Below are 18,472 nucleotides of genomic sequence, written 5' to 3'. Positions count from 1 at the left end.
CCTCCTGTCACACAACCAGTGGCTTGCAGCTCGTCTGACAGCCCAGCTGCTTCACGCCCAGCCTGCAGAGCTGTGTTGGGCTTGCACAACCAGGTTTCGGTAGCGGGGGGACGACAGGCGTGGCTTCTGTGAGGAGCTGCCAGGAACTTCTCCTGTGTCTGGCAGAGCCACTGCCAGCTGGCTCCGAGGTGGATGCACCGCCGGTCAAGGCCAAGCCCATGAGAAACGGTGGCAATGCCTCTGTGATAACCTATTTAAGAAGGAAGAAAAAGTTATTGTGCAGATGTAATTGTGGCTGGAGAAGAGCAGAGTGAGAACATGTGAGAGGAACAACCTCACAGACACCAAGGTCAGTGGAGACGGAGGAGGTGAAGGTGCTCCAGGCACCAGAGATGAGATTCCCCTGCAGTTATGATGAAGACTGTGGTGTGGCAGGTTATCCTCCTGTAGCCCATGGAGGTCCATGAGGATGCAGAGATCCACTCATAACCCATGGAGGACCCCCATGCTGGAATAGCAGATGCCTGAAAGAAGGCTTTGACTCCATGGGAAGCCTGTGCTGGAGCAGGCTCCTGCCAGGGACCTGCAGCCCCCTGGAAAGAGGAGCCCACACTGGAGCAGGTTCCCTGGTGGGACTTGTGATCCTGTGGGGGACTCACACTGGAGCAGGCTGCTCCTGAAGGAGTGCACCCCATGGAAGCGTGGGTCATGTCGGAGCAGCTCTGTTGCCCATGGTAAAGGTTCACTTTGGCGAAGTCCGTGGGAGGGACCTGCTGAGGAGCAGGGGAAGGATCCCTCTGTCTCCCTGAGCAGCGGCAGGAACAAGGCGTGACGAACTGACCGTAACGTCCATTCCCTCTCTCCCTGCGCCGCTGCGAGGTGGGAGGGGCGGGAGGGACAAGGTGTTTTTAAGATTTATTTTATTTCTCATTATCCTGCTCTGATTTTCTTCGCAGTAAATTCAGTTATTATCCCCAAGTTCAGCCTGCTCTGCGGGTGACGGCAATCAATTTGTGACCTCCCCCGGTCCCTGTCTCCACCTGTGAACCTTTCGTCTTATTCTCCCTCCCCTGCCCACTTGCAGCGCCGATGGCCGAGCCGAGCCCAGGCCCGTCCCACCCCACACGCTCCCGCTCCCGTTCCTCGCCATCCCGCGCGGAAGGGGCGGGAACAGCCGGGGAGCGGCGGCGGTGATTGGACGGAGGGCGGGGAGGGGGCGGAGCCCGGCGCGCGCGCGGCTCTTCCCGCCGCCGCGTCGCCACGGCAACGGTGCGGCCCGCACGGGCCGTCATGGCGGCGCCCAGCGCGGCGGTGAGTGAGGGGCCCGGACGCCTCCGCGCCCTCCCCGCCGCTCGCCCGGCGCTGAGATCCCGTTTCCCTCCTTTTCCCCCGCAGGAGCAGCACTGGCTATGGGCGGCTCGGGACTTCGCTCGCCGGGCGCTGGCGGGGCCGGAGGGGCAGGAGGCAGCGGCGCTGGAGGCGGTGCTGCGGTGCCTGCGGAGCGCGGGCGGCGGGGCGCTGCCGCTCGGCTACAGGTGACAGCGGGGCGGGGGCGGCGAGGGCGCTCCGATGCCCACACGCGGCCCTCCGGTGAGCTCGGCACGGCTCGTTCCGGCGCCATGCCCGCCCCGGATGCTGCTGTGGGAGGGATGCTGCCGAACGCGGTAACCGCAGGCGTTCTTTCGGCCTCGGCGGGCCCCGCCGCCCTTGCGGTGTGATTGATTGAGCGCCATCTCCGCCTGTCTGCGGTAGGTAGGGCCTGTGACCGAAGCGGGCCGCTCTGCCGTACAGACTTTGCACAGTGTGAAAAACGCCAATCACTTGTTTTTAAAACTTTAAAAGTTTAATAGTAATAAAATGGTTATAAAAACAGTAATACAGTTAGAGTAATAATAATTTGGACAAATTGAATTAAGACAATATGAGACAATAGAGACAAAGAGTTACGGATGTCCGGGTACCTTTTTCTGGACAGCACAAGCCCGAAAAAGGACACCCGTTAACAGAGGATTAACCCTTAAAAGCAATAACCTGTTTCATATTCATACACTTCATACATGATGCATAAATTCCATTCAAGCACAGGATTGTGTCTGGTCATGGTCAACTTCTTCCTCTGAATCCTAACAGTGCCTTTGAGGTGGGAAGAAGTTCATTTCTTCTGATAAGAGAGCATTAAATTCTTTTTCTCTGAAAGATTTAGGTGTTCTGTGGCTATCTTGCTCCAAGTCCTTTCTTTAAAAAAAAGTATCCTACATAGCATAGTTTCTATTTTAACATTTTTTATAACCTAAAACTATATTTAACACACTACTTAAGAGAATTAATACAGCATTACTTTCTAACACAACACATATAATATTCATTTTAATATTTGCAAAAAGCCAGTCATAAAATACATGCATTTTTCACACATGGCAGCTTCCCAGCTGGATCCTGCAGGCCCATATGGGAGGATGCTCCTCGTCTCCCAGCCTGTTGGCCAGCTGAGCTCAGTGTTCAAGTGTTCTTAAAAAAGGGGGATCTAGGACAACGTGGTCCATATTGTAGTTACTAAAAGGCTTTTGGGTGCTCACCATCATGAAAAACATGCAGCTTGTTGAGAGATATCCATATTGGAAAGTTTGCTTGTCTGGATCTGTTTCTTGCTCCAGCTTGTGGGAGAATTAAAATCTCTGGCACGACCAGTTTTGGGAGGAAAGGTCAACTGGAATTGATTAGGGATTTGTGACCTTTTAATTAATAGTTAATAAATGCAGGTAGTTAATCTTTCACACCATCTAAACTTACCATATAAGCCATATTTTTTCCTTTGTATTTTATGGCATTTAAAACCAGACTTTGGTTCATATTCAGGAGAATCTATAAAGAAGAGTTGAAGGTACTTGCTATTTATCTTCTGTGAGGCCAGTGGTCTGTTTTTGAGCACTGTGCTACATCCAAGCCAACCACCCAGCTCTAAAGCACGAGGAGAGAGTCTGTTTGCTTCTGTATGTGATAACCATGAGCCAGTGTCCTGCTGTAGTCCTGGTTTCTCCCGAAAAGCACTCAGCACATTTGACAAAAACACAAGCAGCACTGTGCTTTTGTGGATCATAGGTACCAGTATTATTCCTGGTGGTGCTCTGTCTCTGAAGATGGAGTGGTTTCAACTAATGAAATTTTCAACTAATCCCCTGTTCATTTTCCTGCAAAATGCACAGCATAAATACCTGCATAAATTGATGTCTTCTTATTAATTTTTCTATATCTAATTACTGTTTATTGCTGATTCAGACCCATCGCTCAACCAGACTCGTTTCTTGCTTTGAACTTATGATCCCCGACTAATCCAGTGAAAATCTTCAAATTCACACCCTTTGAATTTGATTATGTCCTGCTACTGAGCAAGTGGGTATTGTGACTAGAGCTCCAGTTTCACAATGTAAAATTGTCAGTGAAGCTCACTGGAAACCAGTACCAAAATCACAGGCTGGAGAACAGTTTGTGGTGGCTCTTTCAGTGTTGATATTAGGGGTACTTTGTAAACTGAGTTCTTCACACATCCTGCTACATTCTTGCTTTTTTATTTCTTTCTTTTTTTCCAGTTTCATCTCTATCTCTGACCTGCAGCATCAGCAGCACATACCGTGTTGCAGCCACCTGAGCTGGAGCACTAAGGAATTTAAGGAATGGTCTCATCAAGGACAAGGTGCTTTACCCATGCAGCACACTTTGCCAAGGACTTACCTGATCCTGGTTGGCTATTTAGCAGATGGAAGGCAAGAAAACAAAGAAAAGCTGGTAGATGGTTGCCTATATGTGAAGGACAGTACTGGGATAATTCCATGTGAGGTATGTCCTCTTTCTGAGGGGTTCTGTGTTTATTCCCACTTCTAGGCCAGTATCACAAACCATCAGGGGCTTCAGGTATTCTGCCAGAGTCTAGTCTCTGTAACAGGCAGGAAAACAGCAAGCTCACATCCTGGGCAGAGGATAGAACATGTGAAATGTGCCTTTGCTAGGAGAAGAAATGCTGAATGTACTGGCATGGAAAAGAGAGACAACTAGTACAGTTCTTTTCTATTCACCACAGTACAAGGTGGCCTGGGAGACTTGTATTTGTGGCAGGAAGGAATGATGAATCTAACTCCATGTTCTCAGAAGGCTAATTTATTATTTTATGATACTATATTGTATTAAAGAATACTAAACTAAACTATACTAAAGAATACAGAAAGGATACTTACAGAAGGCTAAAAAGATAATAATGAAAACTCTTGACTCTTTCCAGAGCCCCGACACAGCTTGACCCTGATTGGCCATTGAGTCACAACAATTCATAGAAAACCAATGAAACAACCACCTGTTGGTAAACAATGGCCAAACACATTCCAAAGCAGCAAAACACAGGAGAAGCAAATCAGATAATTATTGTTTTCCCTTTTCTCTGAGGTTTCTCAGCTTCCCAGGAGAAGAATCCTGGGCAAAGGGATTTTTCCAGAAAATATGACTGTGACAGGACACCTTTCCACTCTTTGCTGAATTCCAACTAGTGGAGCAGAAATAACTTTCTGGAGAGCTGTACTACGCGTTCAGTGATGCATTGATAACATACTTTCAGGAAATAATAGCTTGCATGACAGTTGACTTAAAAGCCTCCTGAAGGTAATTGCAAGTGGAGTTGAGGTAACAAATAACCCCTACAGTGGTGGTGATAAAGCAGTGAAGTTGTGCTTTCCAATGAGACAAAGTCTAGGAAAAAGTTGTATTGGTAAGAACTTCTAACTGAAAACACAGGGGCAAAAGAAAGCAGGCAAGAATTTTAGAAAAATAGTCTGAAAATAACTAAGCCTTGCCTTGAATTAATTATCACCTTTCTGTGAGGTTGTGGCTATAAACAGGAAGTGCTAGCTGTAGAGTTCAGCAAGTCTATGGCAGATTTACATCTGGAAGGACAGAAGTTCTCTGTGCAAGGTAAGAGAGTGGGCAGAAAACCCTGCTCTCATTTAGTCATGAAGCCTGACAGTAGGAGAAGAGTTTGTGATGCACATGCAAGAGTGTCTTGGTAATGAACACTCTAAGTAGTGCTGAGAAAACAAACTGAAACTCATCTCAAGCTTCAATCTCATTATCTTTTGGTTTAGCTCTTGCACTTTGAACTGGACTGGCTGGACTCACTGTTTGTCTTCCCAAGCTGGTCATATATCCCACAGAAAGACCAGGGTGCAGCAGGGTACTTGGAAATCCTGGTGGATCCAGTGCCAGTAAATGCTCCCAAGGAAGTACTTCACAGCATTCCTGTCACCTCCCCAGTGCCAGCTGAGCCACTGCTTACCTCCAGGTAAACACCTACCCTGCCCAGCTCCTCATGGCACTGTTGCTCTGGCTTGGCAGGTAACATGAAGAGCACTTGGCTTAGAAAGAGACAAATTCTATTTCTGCCACACATGGAGGCATAGCAGCAAGTGGTGGAAGTAAAAGTTATACAACAAAGCCACTTTTCTTTAAACATCTGTTTCCCAGGAGTTTCTTGGAAGTTTTTTTTTCTGTAATTTTAAGTATTTCTAGATGTAATTTCAAATTATAGAAAGAATATTAGAACAGTGTTGATTCACCTGTCTTTGAGGCTAAAATTCACTCTTTTGATTAGCATAACTTTTTTTTTTTTTTTTTGATCCTCCAGTGAACCAAAAGTATACTTGAAAGAAATCCTGTATTTTATTATGATGTTAATATGTGCCACTGGTCAAATTCTTATCAGATTACTGAGATAAAAGTGCCAGTGAATTGTCAACTGGTAGAAGTAACTGTGCTTTTATTTACAGTATGTGAAAATGAGCCAATGGAATTGCAAATCTTATGGAGTTGATAATTTCGAATTGTGCTAGATCATGTTTTATCTTCTTGAGTAGAGAATTCTTGGTGTAATTTAATTACAATAAAATGTCACTAATCGTGCTGCTTTCATTTCTTTAGTTATCTTTTGTTTTTATTTGGTTTATCTGCTTCAAAGAAAGTAATTTTAAGCTTAAGTGTTTGATTTAGCTCAATGGACGTTTCTGAACAAGAAGACTTTTTCCATATTTCAGTATATGTTCTCAGACTTTTAACATAAAGCTCCTTTGTTATTGACTGATATCTGACCAATTTTCCATGTTACAACTAAAATGTTACAGTGAGGTGCTGGTACTGCTGTGTGTCTACTACTGGGCAGGGGTTTTTTAAAGTCATAAGGTTAGATAATTGTTTAGATGTTTTGGAATCAAGAATGGTTTTGTTCAGAGTAAGTGGGATGGTTATATTCAAGTCCAGTAGGAGCTGAGATGAAAATTACAAACATAAATTTTTTTGAAATTAATTTTTTTTTAATCTTTTGAAACATAGGTTGGAAACAGCAAACAGAATTGATTTAATAAATATCATCTCTCTCACCTCTCATCTGCTTTCAGTTTTGCTGCTCTTTCCCTCTGTGTCAAGTTTGTTAGAAAGACTCCATGGTTGCTTTCAGGCCTCTTGTTCATAGGCTTGCAGCTTCCACAGTGTCATGTTCCATGGACATACGAATCTGAGTTCTGTTTTCTGCACAAGAACTGCTTGTGACTTTTTTCTTCTCCTTTAGACCAACAATTAGTTGCTTGTTTGTGGTAATGCCTTTTATAACCTGGCTGTTGTCATGGAGTGTGTGAATTTGTTCTTCTGTCCTTCTGTCTTCAAATACTAAAATATCAAAAGGATTTAGTATAGAAAAGTTAAAGTACAAATTTTGTAGTCAAATATTGTTTTGAAAACCTCTCTGAGAGATTGACCATATTGCTTTGCTGGATCTGTTATTCCCGGAATGTACATGCTGCATATTTGGTTATTTTGCTTTTGGGATACTTTTAAGTGTTCTTTCATCCCTGATTTCAGTTGCCTCTTCAATTGCCCTCTAGGATTCTGCATAAGAAAAGATCAAAGCTTACTGTAGCAGGGGAATTGACCAGACTCGGGCCTCTCCTTTGTGTTCACCACAAGACATTCTTCTTTCTGTTTCTGAAGTGCTTTGCATCTGCTGTTTGTGTCCCTGTGCTGGTGCAAGTAAGTCCTTGGAATTTTGCTCACAAATTCACTATCTGGATCTGTGTATGTGCTAGCTGACTAATTCTTTGAAGCTTGCCATTGATTTCCCAGTTTGATTTATTCTTTCTTTTACAAGTGATATCTTTTTAATTGCACCCAGTGTACAATAGTTTTGGTATGTAAGAAGTCTAGTTCTGTGCCCTGCCAAAGTACAGTCCTTCTCCCTCATGCAGTTGCAGTGTCCGTGAATGTCTTGCAGATACAGTCCTTTTGCTAAGAGTGTGAGGCAATCCTCTGGGTGGAAAAGAGGTTTTTGAGTGAGATTATTTAGGTCAGGAGGAATTTTTTTCACTGGAGTTGATGCTGATGTTGCTTTTGTTTCTCTGCCCTAGAAACCCAGCCAGTTGCTGTGGCATCGTGTCTTTCAGCTGGGTCACAGGTACACAATCACAGGCCTGAGTATGTCCAGCCTGAAGAAATCTGGACAAACAATATTCATCACCAGTGCTTCTTCCTGCCTTCTGCCCTACTGTGCAGAGCAGGTGAGGGAGCAACCACTGGACAGTGCTTCACAAGGAGAATCCACTCAGTCATCTTCCCTTGAGACTGCTGAGCAGCTCAGTTGCTCCTTGCAGCTGGAGGCTGAAGAGGAGAGGCCAAGACCAACCAAAGAGTCCAAGATCATCTCCTATGTGGTAAGTGTTCATAGGCTTAGCCTTCACCCACTTGTGCACTGGGCTTTCAGCTCCTGGCCTGCAAGGACCATTATTTTCATAATGAGTTTAGTTTCTTACTGCTCAGGCCTGTGAGTCTCTTATATTTTGTGACTCTCTACAGTCCTTTTGCTTTCTGTTCACTTTCTGTTTAGGGATTTGTCACCAAAGTACTCAATGTCCAAGCTGGTCTCTTTTTACTGGATAACCAAGTCTGCTTGTGCCTTGCTTACCAGCCCCTGCTGAACTCTGCACGGGGCCTCCGACCAGGAGCCTGTGTGGAGGTAAGCTGAGATTTGCAAGGAAAAGACTCAGGCCCTGGGGATGGCTTGTGAGTGTGTGGGTCAAAGAAGGCTCTGGAACATGGGAATTATTTCAGCAAGTATCTGGAACAAAACTGGAGATCTTGCTGCCTGGACTCAGTCATGAGAGTTGATATAATTATTATCTGATTCCTCCCTAAACCGTGCTCGGTGCCTCAGGCCTGATTATAGACAATTCAGTAGAGTGAGAAAGGATTTAAGGTAGGATTACAGATTTGGGGAGTGGTGGCAGACTGGCTATCTCTTCTCTTACACTCTGTGTCTGTGTATGCCAGCTCATCGACGTCCACCTCCTGCAGAAGCCTCTGGCCTCCTTCCCCTTCACTGTACTCGGTGCTTGCCTGAACAGCATGGTTGTGCTGAAGAGTTTCTCAAGGCTCAGCACCCGCTACGAGCCCCTGGCCTCTTCAGGAAATCTCTGCTTACAGCTGCTCTTCCGCTTCAATCTGGGAATGCCGCTGTACCTGTGGCTGGTGAGCCTCCTGGAGACCTTTGAGCAGAGGTGAGGACAATTCTTCTGAAGTCAGGCTATGCCTCAATGTGCTTTGTAGGTTATCTGGGTGTCTTCTAGACCAAAGGATCACAAAATTACTGTGCTTGGATATACAAGCAATTGCTTCTGGTTTCTTGGCCTAACTAAGCCATTTATCCAGACTTCACATCCTGTCCAGTTGCTTGTTACCTTGCAGTTGCTCCTACGAGAAAGCTGGTGCATTTTTCAAGTGCAGGTGAGTTAAAGGTCTTGAGAAGCTGCAGTGCTTCTGAGCATTTTACTCACATAATTCTGCTGGAATGCTTTGTCCTGAAATACAGAAGCACCATAGGGTGTTTGCTTGCCTATGTGGTTTGTTTGGCAGATCAAGGTGGGCACTGAGGCTGAAGCTGGAAATTGGTGCTACAACTAGATCATAACTGATATAAAGGCTCTTGTGTTCTGACTGCACAGAAGCAGCAGCAGCTGTTCAGCATATCACTTTGAGATATTCTGAGTGTTCCCAGGAGTGTGATAATTTGTTTTAGAGTCTCTGTCTTGGCAGATTTTCCCACCCATGCTTACCTCCAAGTCTTCCAGATGGCTTCCTGCTCTCCCTGACACTGCAGGACAGCTGTGGGCCAGTTTCTGGGTCTACTTCTGGCTTCTGTTAGTGAAAATATTTGTGTTTGTTCTGAAGCGCTTATGGTTGATCACTGTGACTACTGCCTTGGACTTTAAAGGATATACATTTTACTGTCAGTCACGTAGCAGTTTATAGAATGCTCAGTGTTCCTGTGCTTTACTGGCACTGTGGAATTTTGATATGCTGCCAATAAAACAGCTTCAGTTTTGCCTTGGGAATTTTGCTAACTATAAGTTTCAGTTTTTATTATATTTTCTACTTTCTTTAAATGTGATTGCTCAGTCCTGGTACTGCTTAAAAATTGTTCCAGTGAGTGCTATTTCTTTTCATTTGAGTTCACTTTCTGTCATATTTTGGCTGGCAGTGTGATCACTTCCAGCCATTCAAAAGCAATAAGCTAAAGTTATGAAATTAATTTTTCATGAGGGAAATGGAATAAGAATAGTCTGTGGTTGTTTCTGACTTGCGGTTTTTGCATTCTGTGAAAGAAAGCCAAGTGTACCTAGCATGAGTAATCATATCATGCCCAGCCAAAAGGCATGGAGATTTATTTGTGTGGCTTAGAGGGAGATTATCTTTATGTCATTTGTTTCTCTGGCCATTTGAGTTTTGAGATTTTACCAGTCTCTTAATTCTGTGGATTTTCCTGTTTCTTGTCTGCCCAACATAATTTGCATTTGCCTTAAATGCTCTATTTTTTAATCATTTCATGGTTTTTGTGATCTCTTTAGTTCTTGTCCTATACAGTATAGTCACTAAAAACAAGCAGAAGGAGTCCCTGACTTAGATGCAAGACTCACTAAAATGCAAGGACTGCCTGTGCTTTTAATGGTCATAACTTTTTTTCAGGTTTTCTTGTTTCTTTGGGCGCCGTCGATTGCTTAGCTCTATGCACCAAAACCCTGGAGCTGCTGAAAAGTTCCTTGTCCCCCTTCTGCAAGCTATGGTGCCAGACAGAGAAGAAGCAAGAGATATTTATAATGAAATTCTATCAGAAATACACCAGTGTCCCCTGCGGAAAGTGAGTAAATGTTCTTTGAGCTGTTTCCTGCTTGTCTGATGGGAAGAAACTTAGGTGATTTGGTTTTTTCTCTCTTTTGTTCACAGTATTTGACTCTGAACCCTCCCTGCCAGGCCCCATCTCTGTCTTCAGTTTGCCGAGTGGCAGAGCAGAAGAGCTGGGAAGGCTTCAGTCCATCCCAGTTGCTTTCCCCCTTGGAGGCGCAGCATATGGGCACCCAGGAGCTGAATCGCAGACTGGCCTGGTCCTACTGCACACTCTCAGCACAGAGTTTCCAGCCCCAACTGGTATGTGCCTCCTTCTCTTTCCTGTCTGTGCCTTGAGAGCTCCTGCTTCTCACCATGCCTTCCAGCACCCTGTCCAGCGCATGCCTCTTCCTCCTGTTAGGAAATGACTCTGCTTTTCTCACTGTGGCATGTGGAAAACAGACTGAATTTGAGCTGCTGCTACACACACTTTGATTTCTGGCTTTCAAGGATAGGAATTGTTTGATGCTCTTTGCAGCTTCCTTTCTGTTGTAGATACTCCTGGGTGTGCTGAGGGTCTCCTCCAGGAGCAGTTCCCTCCAGCTGCAGGACAAGAGCAGCGCACTTCGCTGCGTGATCTCCCGTAAGGATGGCAGCCCCTTTGCCCAGACTGCTCTCATAGGTATGTCCCACTAAACTGTATTTGAGTGCTGAACTTTTGCTCTTCTGCCTTCCAGCTCCAAAACAAGGAAGAAGAGACGTTGTGTGGAGATGCTGAACTGTCACTGCCTGACCTCGTGACTTTAAAATGAGGATATTGACCTTACTGGTTTTATGTTCTCTTTTTATTTAGCTCAGCTCTTTTCTCTGATGTGTTTGCAGGATCACTCGTGCGGGTGGAAAACTACCAGCTTGTAGTGGAGAGATTCCTTAAGACTGATTTTCCCTCCTGGGAACACCTGGAAAATCTGGAGCATGTGAGAGAGAAAAAAACTAGGTGAGTCCCTTTATTCAGTGTGCAAGTAAAATCATCACTTTGCAGCTCCTTGAGTATTTTGGACTATGGCAAGCCTTCTTACCAGCATAGCATTTCAGTGCCAAAGCACCCATTCTTTGCTATTTGCATAAAATGAGCTCTTTCTCAGCATCAAAGCCACCATCTCCCTTTTGTTCAGAGTACTTGCAACCTGGGAGCAGCCCTCCACTTCACTCTTTCCCTCTGCTCCTGCTGAGTACCTGTGGGGCACTCACCAGATATGTTTTTCCCAGATAAGTGTTTGTTTAGAACAGCCACATGTCAGGAGTGGGGAGTTTCACTGTGACCATTTGTCATTTCAGTGTCTATGTGCAGTTCTACTTGGAGGATGTTCAGGTTCTCCATGCTGCTGAAGGACAAATCCAGAAAGGCCTTAGGAGTGGAAACAGCTCCTCTTTGAGGAATAAGAAAGATGGCAGCACAACATCTGAGCTGGAAACACCAGAGGCAAAAATGCTGAAATTGGAGGATCCCGAGGCAGATACTGGCAGAGATGAGAACTGTCAGGGGGGCCCAAGCAGCCCCAGAACAACGAGCTGTGTATCTCAGCTGTTTTTGGTCACCCAGAAAGAGGGTCTCATGTCACGCAATTACCAGCTGCCCGCAGAGGGACATAAAGAAGCACATGAGCTGCAGCACTGTTTCCAGGCCACAGTGCTGTGGCTGGGCAGACCACAGCTCTGGAGCCACCCCAGAGAAATTGGGAACCCATCAGAGCTGGAGGACACTGGCTGTGATGGAAAAGAGGGTGTGACGCAGCAAGAAGTGAGGCAGCTTTGGGGTGTGGTTTGATAAGTCTGGGAGCTGGTTCCTCTCAAGGGAGCCTGTGGGGTAATTTAGTATCAGTGGGAAAGTGATTGTTGTGTTGGGTGCCTTTGTGTGTTTGTGCCAGCAAATTCCTTCTTGCACCACAAGCAAGTTCCATCTTCTCCCTGTCACCTTCCTGTAAACGCATCTGCCTTCTCTTGTCAGTCAAGACATCCTCTGGGCTGGGCTTGCTCTCTTTTGACTGTATTTTTCATTCCATACCTAACAGTTCTCATCACCTTCTCTCTCTCTCGTCCCTTCCCCCAGCAGGCTCTACTGCTGTTTATGGGGAGGTCTCTGCGATGGTTTCCATTCCTGCACGTGGACGGACTGTATTGCTTCACTGTGCCCTGCTGCTCGGTAAGAGACAAGTTGTTGTGCTGGTCTCTCTTGGAGACTTTTGCTGAGCTGCATGTGGGAGTTGAGGAGTCAGAGGGTGACTAAGCTGTTTTCAAGGTTTGGAATTTCCTTCTGTCGTTCCAAGAAACTGCTTTCGTTCTGTGTTTGATTAAAATTCTCAGAGCTCTGAGTTCAGTGGATTTTTTTTTCTTTTGTGAACCATTGTTCTTCACTTTTTCCCTATTGAACTTTAATCTCCTTTTTCTAATAGACTTCTGCCTTGCCTTATCACTCTTATCTCAGGACCTGGAAGTGTTTTACAAGCACTGTTCTCCACCTGTGCCATCCACATTCCTGAGCAGGCCATCGTGCCCCCCATGCCTGCTTGTCCAAGATAGCTGGCACTTAGAGCATGAGACCTGGATCTCCTGTCTGCCTGAGCACCAGGTATGCAGTGCCTTATTGCACAGGGCTTTTACAGGCTACTTGTAGATCTCTCCAGAAGTAGCTAGAAATTATCAATATACAGTATCTTGTTGGTGAGATTGTTCTGCTCTGAGTTCCATCAGAGCCTGCTGCTGGGCTTCACATTTTCCTGCTTCAGAATTCATCTGGAGAGGAAGCATGAGTTGCTTGACCTAGCTCTGAGCACACAGAGCTCGTCTTTTCTGCTCTGGCTGGGGTTGCCTGTAAACTGCAACCTGTCTGAGGCTGTGTCTCCCTCACTTGTAGCTGACAGCCCTATCAGTGCTGAGAGGCATGGACCAGAGAACTGCCTCCATCCCAGAAGTGCTTAGCAGCAGGTATGTTGGTCTGCCCCAAATTACAAGTGACTGTGTCTTAGGGAATGGCTCTGTGGTAATTTTTATTGGGAAGTGCTATATTAAACTGCAATGAAATATCCACCCTAGGAATATGGTTTGGAAAATCTGTGTGCAAGTAGTTCAGACTTCTCCCCTCCTGGTTATTTAAGGTAAAGGGATTGTAGGTGACGAAACTGCAAAATGGTGTCCAGAAAATGGTTTGGCTACTGCTGGTGTGGACTAAGTCCCAAAGTCCCTTTGACTAAGGCCAAATTCCTGTCAGAAGTGGAAACAAGCACAGCAGGGAAAATGAGACTGACTGTATATTTTTGGAGGTTTTTTTTGTTTTAGATTTTTTTTAGCGTACATTGCTCAAACACGTAATAAACTTATAACTTTTCTGCTCAAAGCATATTTAATCTGGGGTGATATGTATGCACACTGGATTTTTCACCAGGGCTTTATGAAAAACTGTGGGTTTTTTGCTTGGCTTCTTCATCTAATTCAGAAAAACAATTAGGAGTTTAGCAGAGAGGAAGGCTGTAGTGCCTTACTCTTCATCTTCACTGCTGAACCTGAAGCAGCAGAAAGCATGGTAAAGGGGCCTCTTGTCCCTGGGAGGGGTAGGCTGCAGCAAGCTGCCCTCGATCCAGTAGCTCAGGTGCTCAAGGACAGGTTTCCCAGAAACTGGGCTTAACCAACACTGCTCCACTTTGTTGCAATCTTGAAGTCAGGCCTTCTTCCACTCCCTTTGTCTTCAGGCGGGACAAAAATCCTTGTCTGCTCTCAGTTTCACAGGTTCCCTTGTTTCTTTCTGTGGTGAGATCATAGAGAGGACCTTGTGTGCCTCTCCCAAGAATGAGAAGCCACCTGGCCATCCAAAGCAGACAGGTAGGATTGTGGCAGCCTGTTGAGAAGCAACAGATTGGTTCTTCTTTCTGTGCCAGAGAGCCAGTGCACTTGGCTAAGTGTGCTGCTGTGTCTGGGAATAGTGGAAGTATGCCAGGATGTTGCATCCTGTTGCATGTCAAAGGGCTTGGAAACTGCACACTGTGGATGTAGAGATGGGAATGGGAATGCAGTATCCAGAAAACCTGGGAGGTGGAACAGTGACAGCCTCATCAGGATGGGAGGAAGAACCCCTCTAGCAGGCCCAGCTCAGTGACAGGCCATGCTGCCTGTGTGAGTGAGCTCATGGTCTGTGTGGTTCTGTGCCTCCTCAGGGACTCTGCTGTCCAGGGATCACAGTGTGAAGCTCAGTGTCTCAGCTGCTCCAGGCTCCCCTCTTGGGATGGACGTTTACATTACTGCCACCTACCTGCAGCACCTCAGGGGCTTGCTACCTGGAGCCAAGATCCTCTTCCAGAACTTGGAACGCAAGATCTCAAGGTGCTCCTGTCTTTAGAGCCCTGACCTCTCTTACTGTCTTTGAAACCATCTCTTAATCTGACCTCCCACATGGATTTACCTCCTCTCTTGTTCAAACCTTCATCTCTCCCAATCCCTTAACATAAATTATTTTCCTACCATGTTACAAATGAAGATCAGCCCAGCCATCCCAAGAAAACCTGAGTGTTTGGTTTCTGTGAGCTCTTTCTGACATCTGCTCTTTCATATTGCAGATTCCATAATGTTTATTGCACCTACATTGCCTCCAGCTGTGTGAGCATCCTATCTCTGCCAGCTTCTCACCTGTCTTTTCCTTCTAGGTAAGTGTTGGGTCTGTTCTCATGGTAGACTGTCCAAAGAAAGGCTTCTGTGTTCCAAGCTTCTCAAATTGCTATTTCTTCTAGTCCTGCAGGAGAAGCCTCATCCCCCTCACTAGTGTTTCTATCCAGCTTGAGACCTCAGCTGCAAAATGTGGCCCAGGCCCGGATTTTATGCCACTTGTCCTGTGTACTGACTGTGTCCCTGCAATGGATTTGCTCACTTTGCAGCTGCATCTTCAAAGAGGTATTCAAGCTTCCACAAACATAATTTGTGAGAGGTCTTGCAGATTTTTTACTCTCACACAACATCCTTTGCTACCACATAGGAGAAATGAGAGTTCCTATCTTGATTGCAAACCCTTTTTCCAGTGTCTGAGAAGGACTTGCATATTAGAAAGGACCTAAGTGATTAGAAGTATATATCTGATGTTATATCTGATGTCAGGCAGGCTGGCAGCTAGGACTGGGGGTGAAGTGAGGGCACTGAAGAGGACAATCCTACTCTGTTAATGCTCTGCTCTTCCCATGTTCACTGCTATTTGGGATCAGCACCTTGCAGCAAGGTGATTCTTCTCCCCATATAAACTTTTCCCAGAACTCACTGGAAATGCAGTGAAATTCTTTACACTTTTTCCTACTTAATTAGAGAAGGATTTAAATAAGCAGTGGCCCTTCCCCTTCTCACTTACACCCATACATAGCTGTAGCTTTGTTCTTCCTTCAGGGGAGGTGCACCCGACACAATCCTCCATGTCCATCACAAACAGGAGTGAGGCAAGCCAGTGCACGGTAACTGCTGTAGGGATTGGCTGTGGGGAGAGGGGGGAGGAGGGAACAAATTACACCACAAACAGGAGGGGGAAAATCATATCAGGGATGGGATGTGGACACAACAGCAAAGATGGAGTTATCACATCTTCTGAGATGTGAACAAACTCTCTACTGAGATGTGTTTTCTGGAGTGTGGCCCTTGTGAGGGAGCAGGTATTGTCCTGCCCTCCTGATGCCAGCCTGCCTGCTGTCTGCACAGGGTGCTGGTGGAGGATGGAACAGGTGAAGCTGTGGTGCTGTGCAGGAATGAACATGTGGCAGCGGTGCTGGGCCTGAGCCTTCTGGAGTGGGAAGCTGTGCAGAGCTGTGTGCAGAGCAGGGGCAGTGTGTGCATTCAGCACAGGGAAGCTCCTGGAACAGGGGTGAGTGGGCTATTCCAGCAGCAATTGCAGCCTGCTGGGCTCAAGTCTCGGCTGGACAGGATTTCCCTTTGCTCTGGGTGTTGCAGAGCCTCCCTGCCTCCCACTGAACACTCCCTGGCAACACACTCTTTCCTTCCTCAGTGTCTAGAGGAACCTGAAGATCTTGTTGCTCATTACCTAAGGAGTCTGTGCAGAAGTCCTCTCATATGTCGCCCTATCCTGTTGGATTTCAGCCTAGACAGGAAACCCTCCAAGATCCTGCAGCCTGGTAAGCAAGTACTGCTGGCTTTTCTAATATTTAGGGTGGGAAGGAAGGGAGGAGGCATCTCACCAGGCTGGGGAAGGAGAGGTGCCTTTGCTGCCCATCATAGCAAGATCTTTGAAGGATTTTCCTGGAATTTTGTATTCTCTAGTGTAGAACTAAGTTGTGTCTTAGTAGATCCATGGCTATAAAATAGAGAAATAATATTATGGAAGTTCCTAAAAGAATATTGGATAATTTTTTCTACTTCACACATAAAACTGTTCTTGAGAAAGATTCCCAGTCCTTGTCTGGGACAGGAATCTGATCAGCCAGAGTTACTGTGCAGGCTTCTCAAATCAAGTGGGTTTTGACTGTAGATAGGATGGCATGTAGGGTCAATAGCAGGCCTGGAAATCCTCACCTGGAAATCAGCACTGAAGTGTTTTGAATTCATGAGTGCTGAGGTCTGAGCTCATGCTGCCACAACTGTGCAGTTGCTGTGTGAAGGGGACATTCTTCACACCAGTTCCTCACACTGTTTGCACACATACCTAGAGCTTAAGTTTGAGTGCAGGTGCTGCAGGGGTTGATTTGCTGAGCTCACCAGAGGATGCTCTGCAGTGGAGACTTTCTGGCTGTCATGTACACTGTAAAGGCAAGTTGCTGATACTGATAGAGGATACAAAGCTCAGAGCATCAGCTCTGTAAGCACACAGTTCACAGCATTCATTTCACAGTGTAGAATGTCTGTTTCCTGGAGGTTGGAGGGATGCTGGCAAAATGCATTCCTCTGCCTACATCCTGGAGTCATTCACCGTGCTGTCCTTTGAGGTTTGGCTGATGCCAAGCAGCTGCTGCAAGGCCTTCCCTCCCCCAGCAGCTTGTGCAACTGTGGGCTAGAGCAGAGCCAGAGCCCTGTCCTGAGTTGTTCCCGTTGTATCCTTCCCCTGCAGCTCCCCTGCAGCTGCGGAATTTTCGCTGTGGTGACGTGGAGTTTGTGTCACGAGTGGGGCCTCGTCCGAGCCTGCTGTGCCTGAAGGTGGAGGAAGTGGGACAAGATACCTTAGGCTACCTGAACAGCCAGAGGATGAGCAGGACATCCAGTTCTTGCTGAGTGGAAGCCACAGCTTAATATCTCTCCCAGTGGGAGAGGAATTATGGAAATACCTACTGCAATCAGGAGCTTTTCAATTCTCCTTTCAGTGGGAGCACAAGCCTGAAGGGTGAGCAAAGGGTGAAGGGTGCAGTCAAGCAGCTGCTGTGACTTGTGGAATTCCTGAATGGTCACTCTGGGCCATTGTCAACCAGTCACTCTGGGCTACATTTTGGAAGAGAGATGTTCAGTGCTTCCGATGTGACAGCTCTTGCCTTGGGCCTAGGGCATGCAGTGTGTGCATTTGGTTTTGTAGTATCTACTAAATAAAGCTATGAAAATATTACTTAAAGAATACTGTATCTGTTTTAGTCTCTATTTTAGTATTCAGTTTTCCTTGCTGTATGGTGACCATTAACAAAACTATACAGTTCCCACAAGGTATGGTCTTCTTAACCTAATTGAAATAATTAAAATTACACTTTTAAAGCATCTCCTTCAAGAAAAGAAGGGAAGTGAGTCAGCTGCTGTTTGGAGACTAAATCACAGTGCTAAATGACAAGATTATTTGGGCATTGTTTTGCAGTTTATCAGCAGCAGCCTGAACATGAGGTGGGGCTGGTAAGAAGAGGCAGGCACTGAGCTGTGATACAGGCAGTGGTTTTACTGGGCAGGAGTGAAATGTCTTCCCTCTCAAGGCCTGCTGTCCACTTCTGAGACCAAAGTGTGAGTGGCACAAGACTTGATAGATGCCACCATTCAGTAACGTTGTGAGACTCCGTCCTGAAAGGTTGCCAGAATAGCTTAAAGCTGAAGTCTTTGCAAACGTTGCTGTGACAGCTTTACTTTCTGTGGGTACTTTCTGCAGAACAGAAAAGATTTTACTAAAGCTTCTCTCCACCCTCCAGAAAGAAAGCAAAACAAAACCAAAAAAACCCCAAAATAAACTATCTCAGTCTGAGGAAAATGTTGACTGTAAGTGATAAGACAAAGATTAAAATCTGGTTAAAAAGTGCAACTGAAAGTAGTCTAGTAATATGAATAACACAGTAGCAGACAGAAATAG

At 45.9% G+C, this 18,472-nt stretch overlaps 1 protein-coding gene across 6 annotated transcripts; it reads left to right on the top strand.

Moving 5' to 3' along the window:
* Nucleotides 1-207: 207 nt before the first annotated feature.
* On the top strand, nucleotides 208-17,752 carry CTC1 (CST telomere replication complex component 1). 6 transcript variants are annotated; one of them, XM_077174252.1, is made up of 24 exons: nucleotides 208-349; nucleotides 1,396-1,535; nucleotides 3,588-3,834; nucleotides 5,127-5,323; nucleotides 6,915-7,059; nucleotides 7,434-7,736; nucleotides 7,910-8,038; nucleotides 8,353-8,579; nucleotides 10,045-10,216; nucleotides 10,303-10,503; nucleotides 10,738-10,864; nucleotides 11,065-11,179; nucleotides 11,521-11,983; nucleotides 12,293-12,385; nucleotides 12,668-12,811; nucleotides 13,097-13,167; nucleotides 13,958-14,058; nucleotides 14,391-14,556; nucleotides 14,790-14,876; nucleotides 14,961-15,120; nucleotides 15,601-15,665; nucleotides 15,907-16,069; nucleotides 16,211-16,337; nucleotides 17,267-17,752. In XM_077174252.1, the coding sequence occupies exons 3-24, from the start codon at nucleotides 3,703-3,705 to the stop codon at nucleotides 17,425-17,427; spliced, it is 3,549 nt and encodes a 1,182-aa protein (XP_077030367.1). In that variant the 5' UTR covers nucleotides 208-349; nucleotides 1,396-1,535; nucleotides 3,588-3,702; the 3' UTR covers nucleotides 17,428-17,752. The 6 variants fall into 6 exon arrangements, with proteins under 6 accessions (XP_077030367.1, XP_077030365.1, XP_077030364.1 ...); XM_077174250.1 differs by lacking the exon at nucleotides 208-349 and adding an exon at nucleotides 410-734; XM_077174249.1 differs by lacking the exon at nucleotides 208-349 and adding an exon at nucleotides 1,160-1,311 and having other exon boundaries at nucleotides 12,296-12,385.
* Nucleotides 17,753-18,472: the final 720 nt, after the last annotated feature.

This window comes from Agelaius phoeniceus, chromosome 2, assembly GCF_051311805.1.
Source record: "Agelaius phoeniceus isolate bAgePho1 chromosome 2, bAgePho1.hap1, whole genome shotgun sequence".
Lineage (NCBI taxonomy): Eukaryota > Metazoa > Chordata > Aves > Passeriformes > Icteridae > Agelaius > Agelaius phoeniceus.
Note: the sequence above shows the minus strand (reverse complement) of the source record. Positions and strands in the feature narration are given on the sequence as shown.

Excerpts from the sequence above, each read along its gene's own strand:
- CTC1 (XM_077174248.1), top strand. The coding sequence starts at position 1,291 with ATGGCGGCGCCCAGCGCGGCG. Across the intron at positions 14,059-14,390 it reads TGGCCATCCAAAGCAGACAG|GGACTCTGCTGTCCAGGGAT; the intron begins GTAGGATTGTGG and ends GTGCCTCCTCAG. Across the intron at positions 15,666-15,906 it reads GTGAGGCAAGCCAGTGCACG|GGTGCTGGTGGAGGATGGAA; the intron begins GTAACTGCTGTA and ends CTGTCTGCACAG.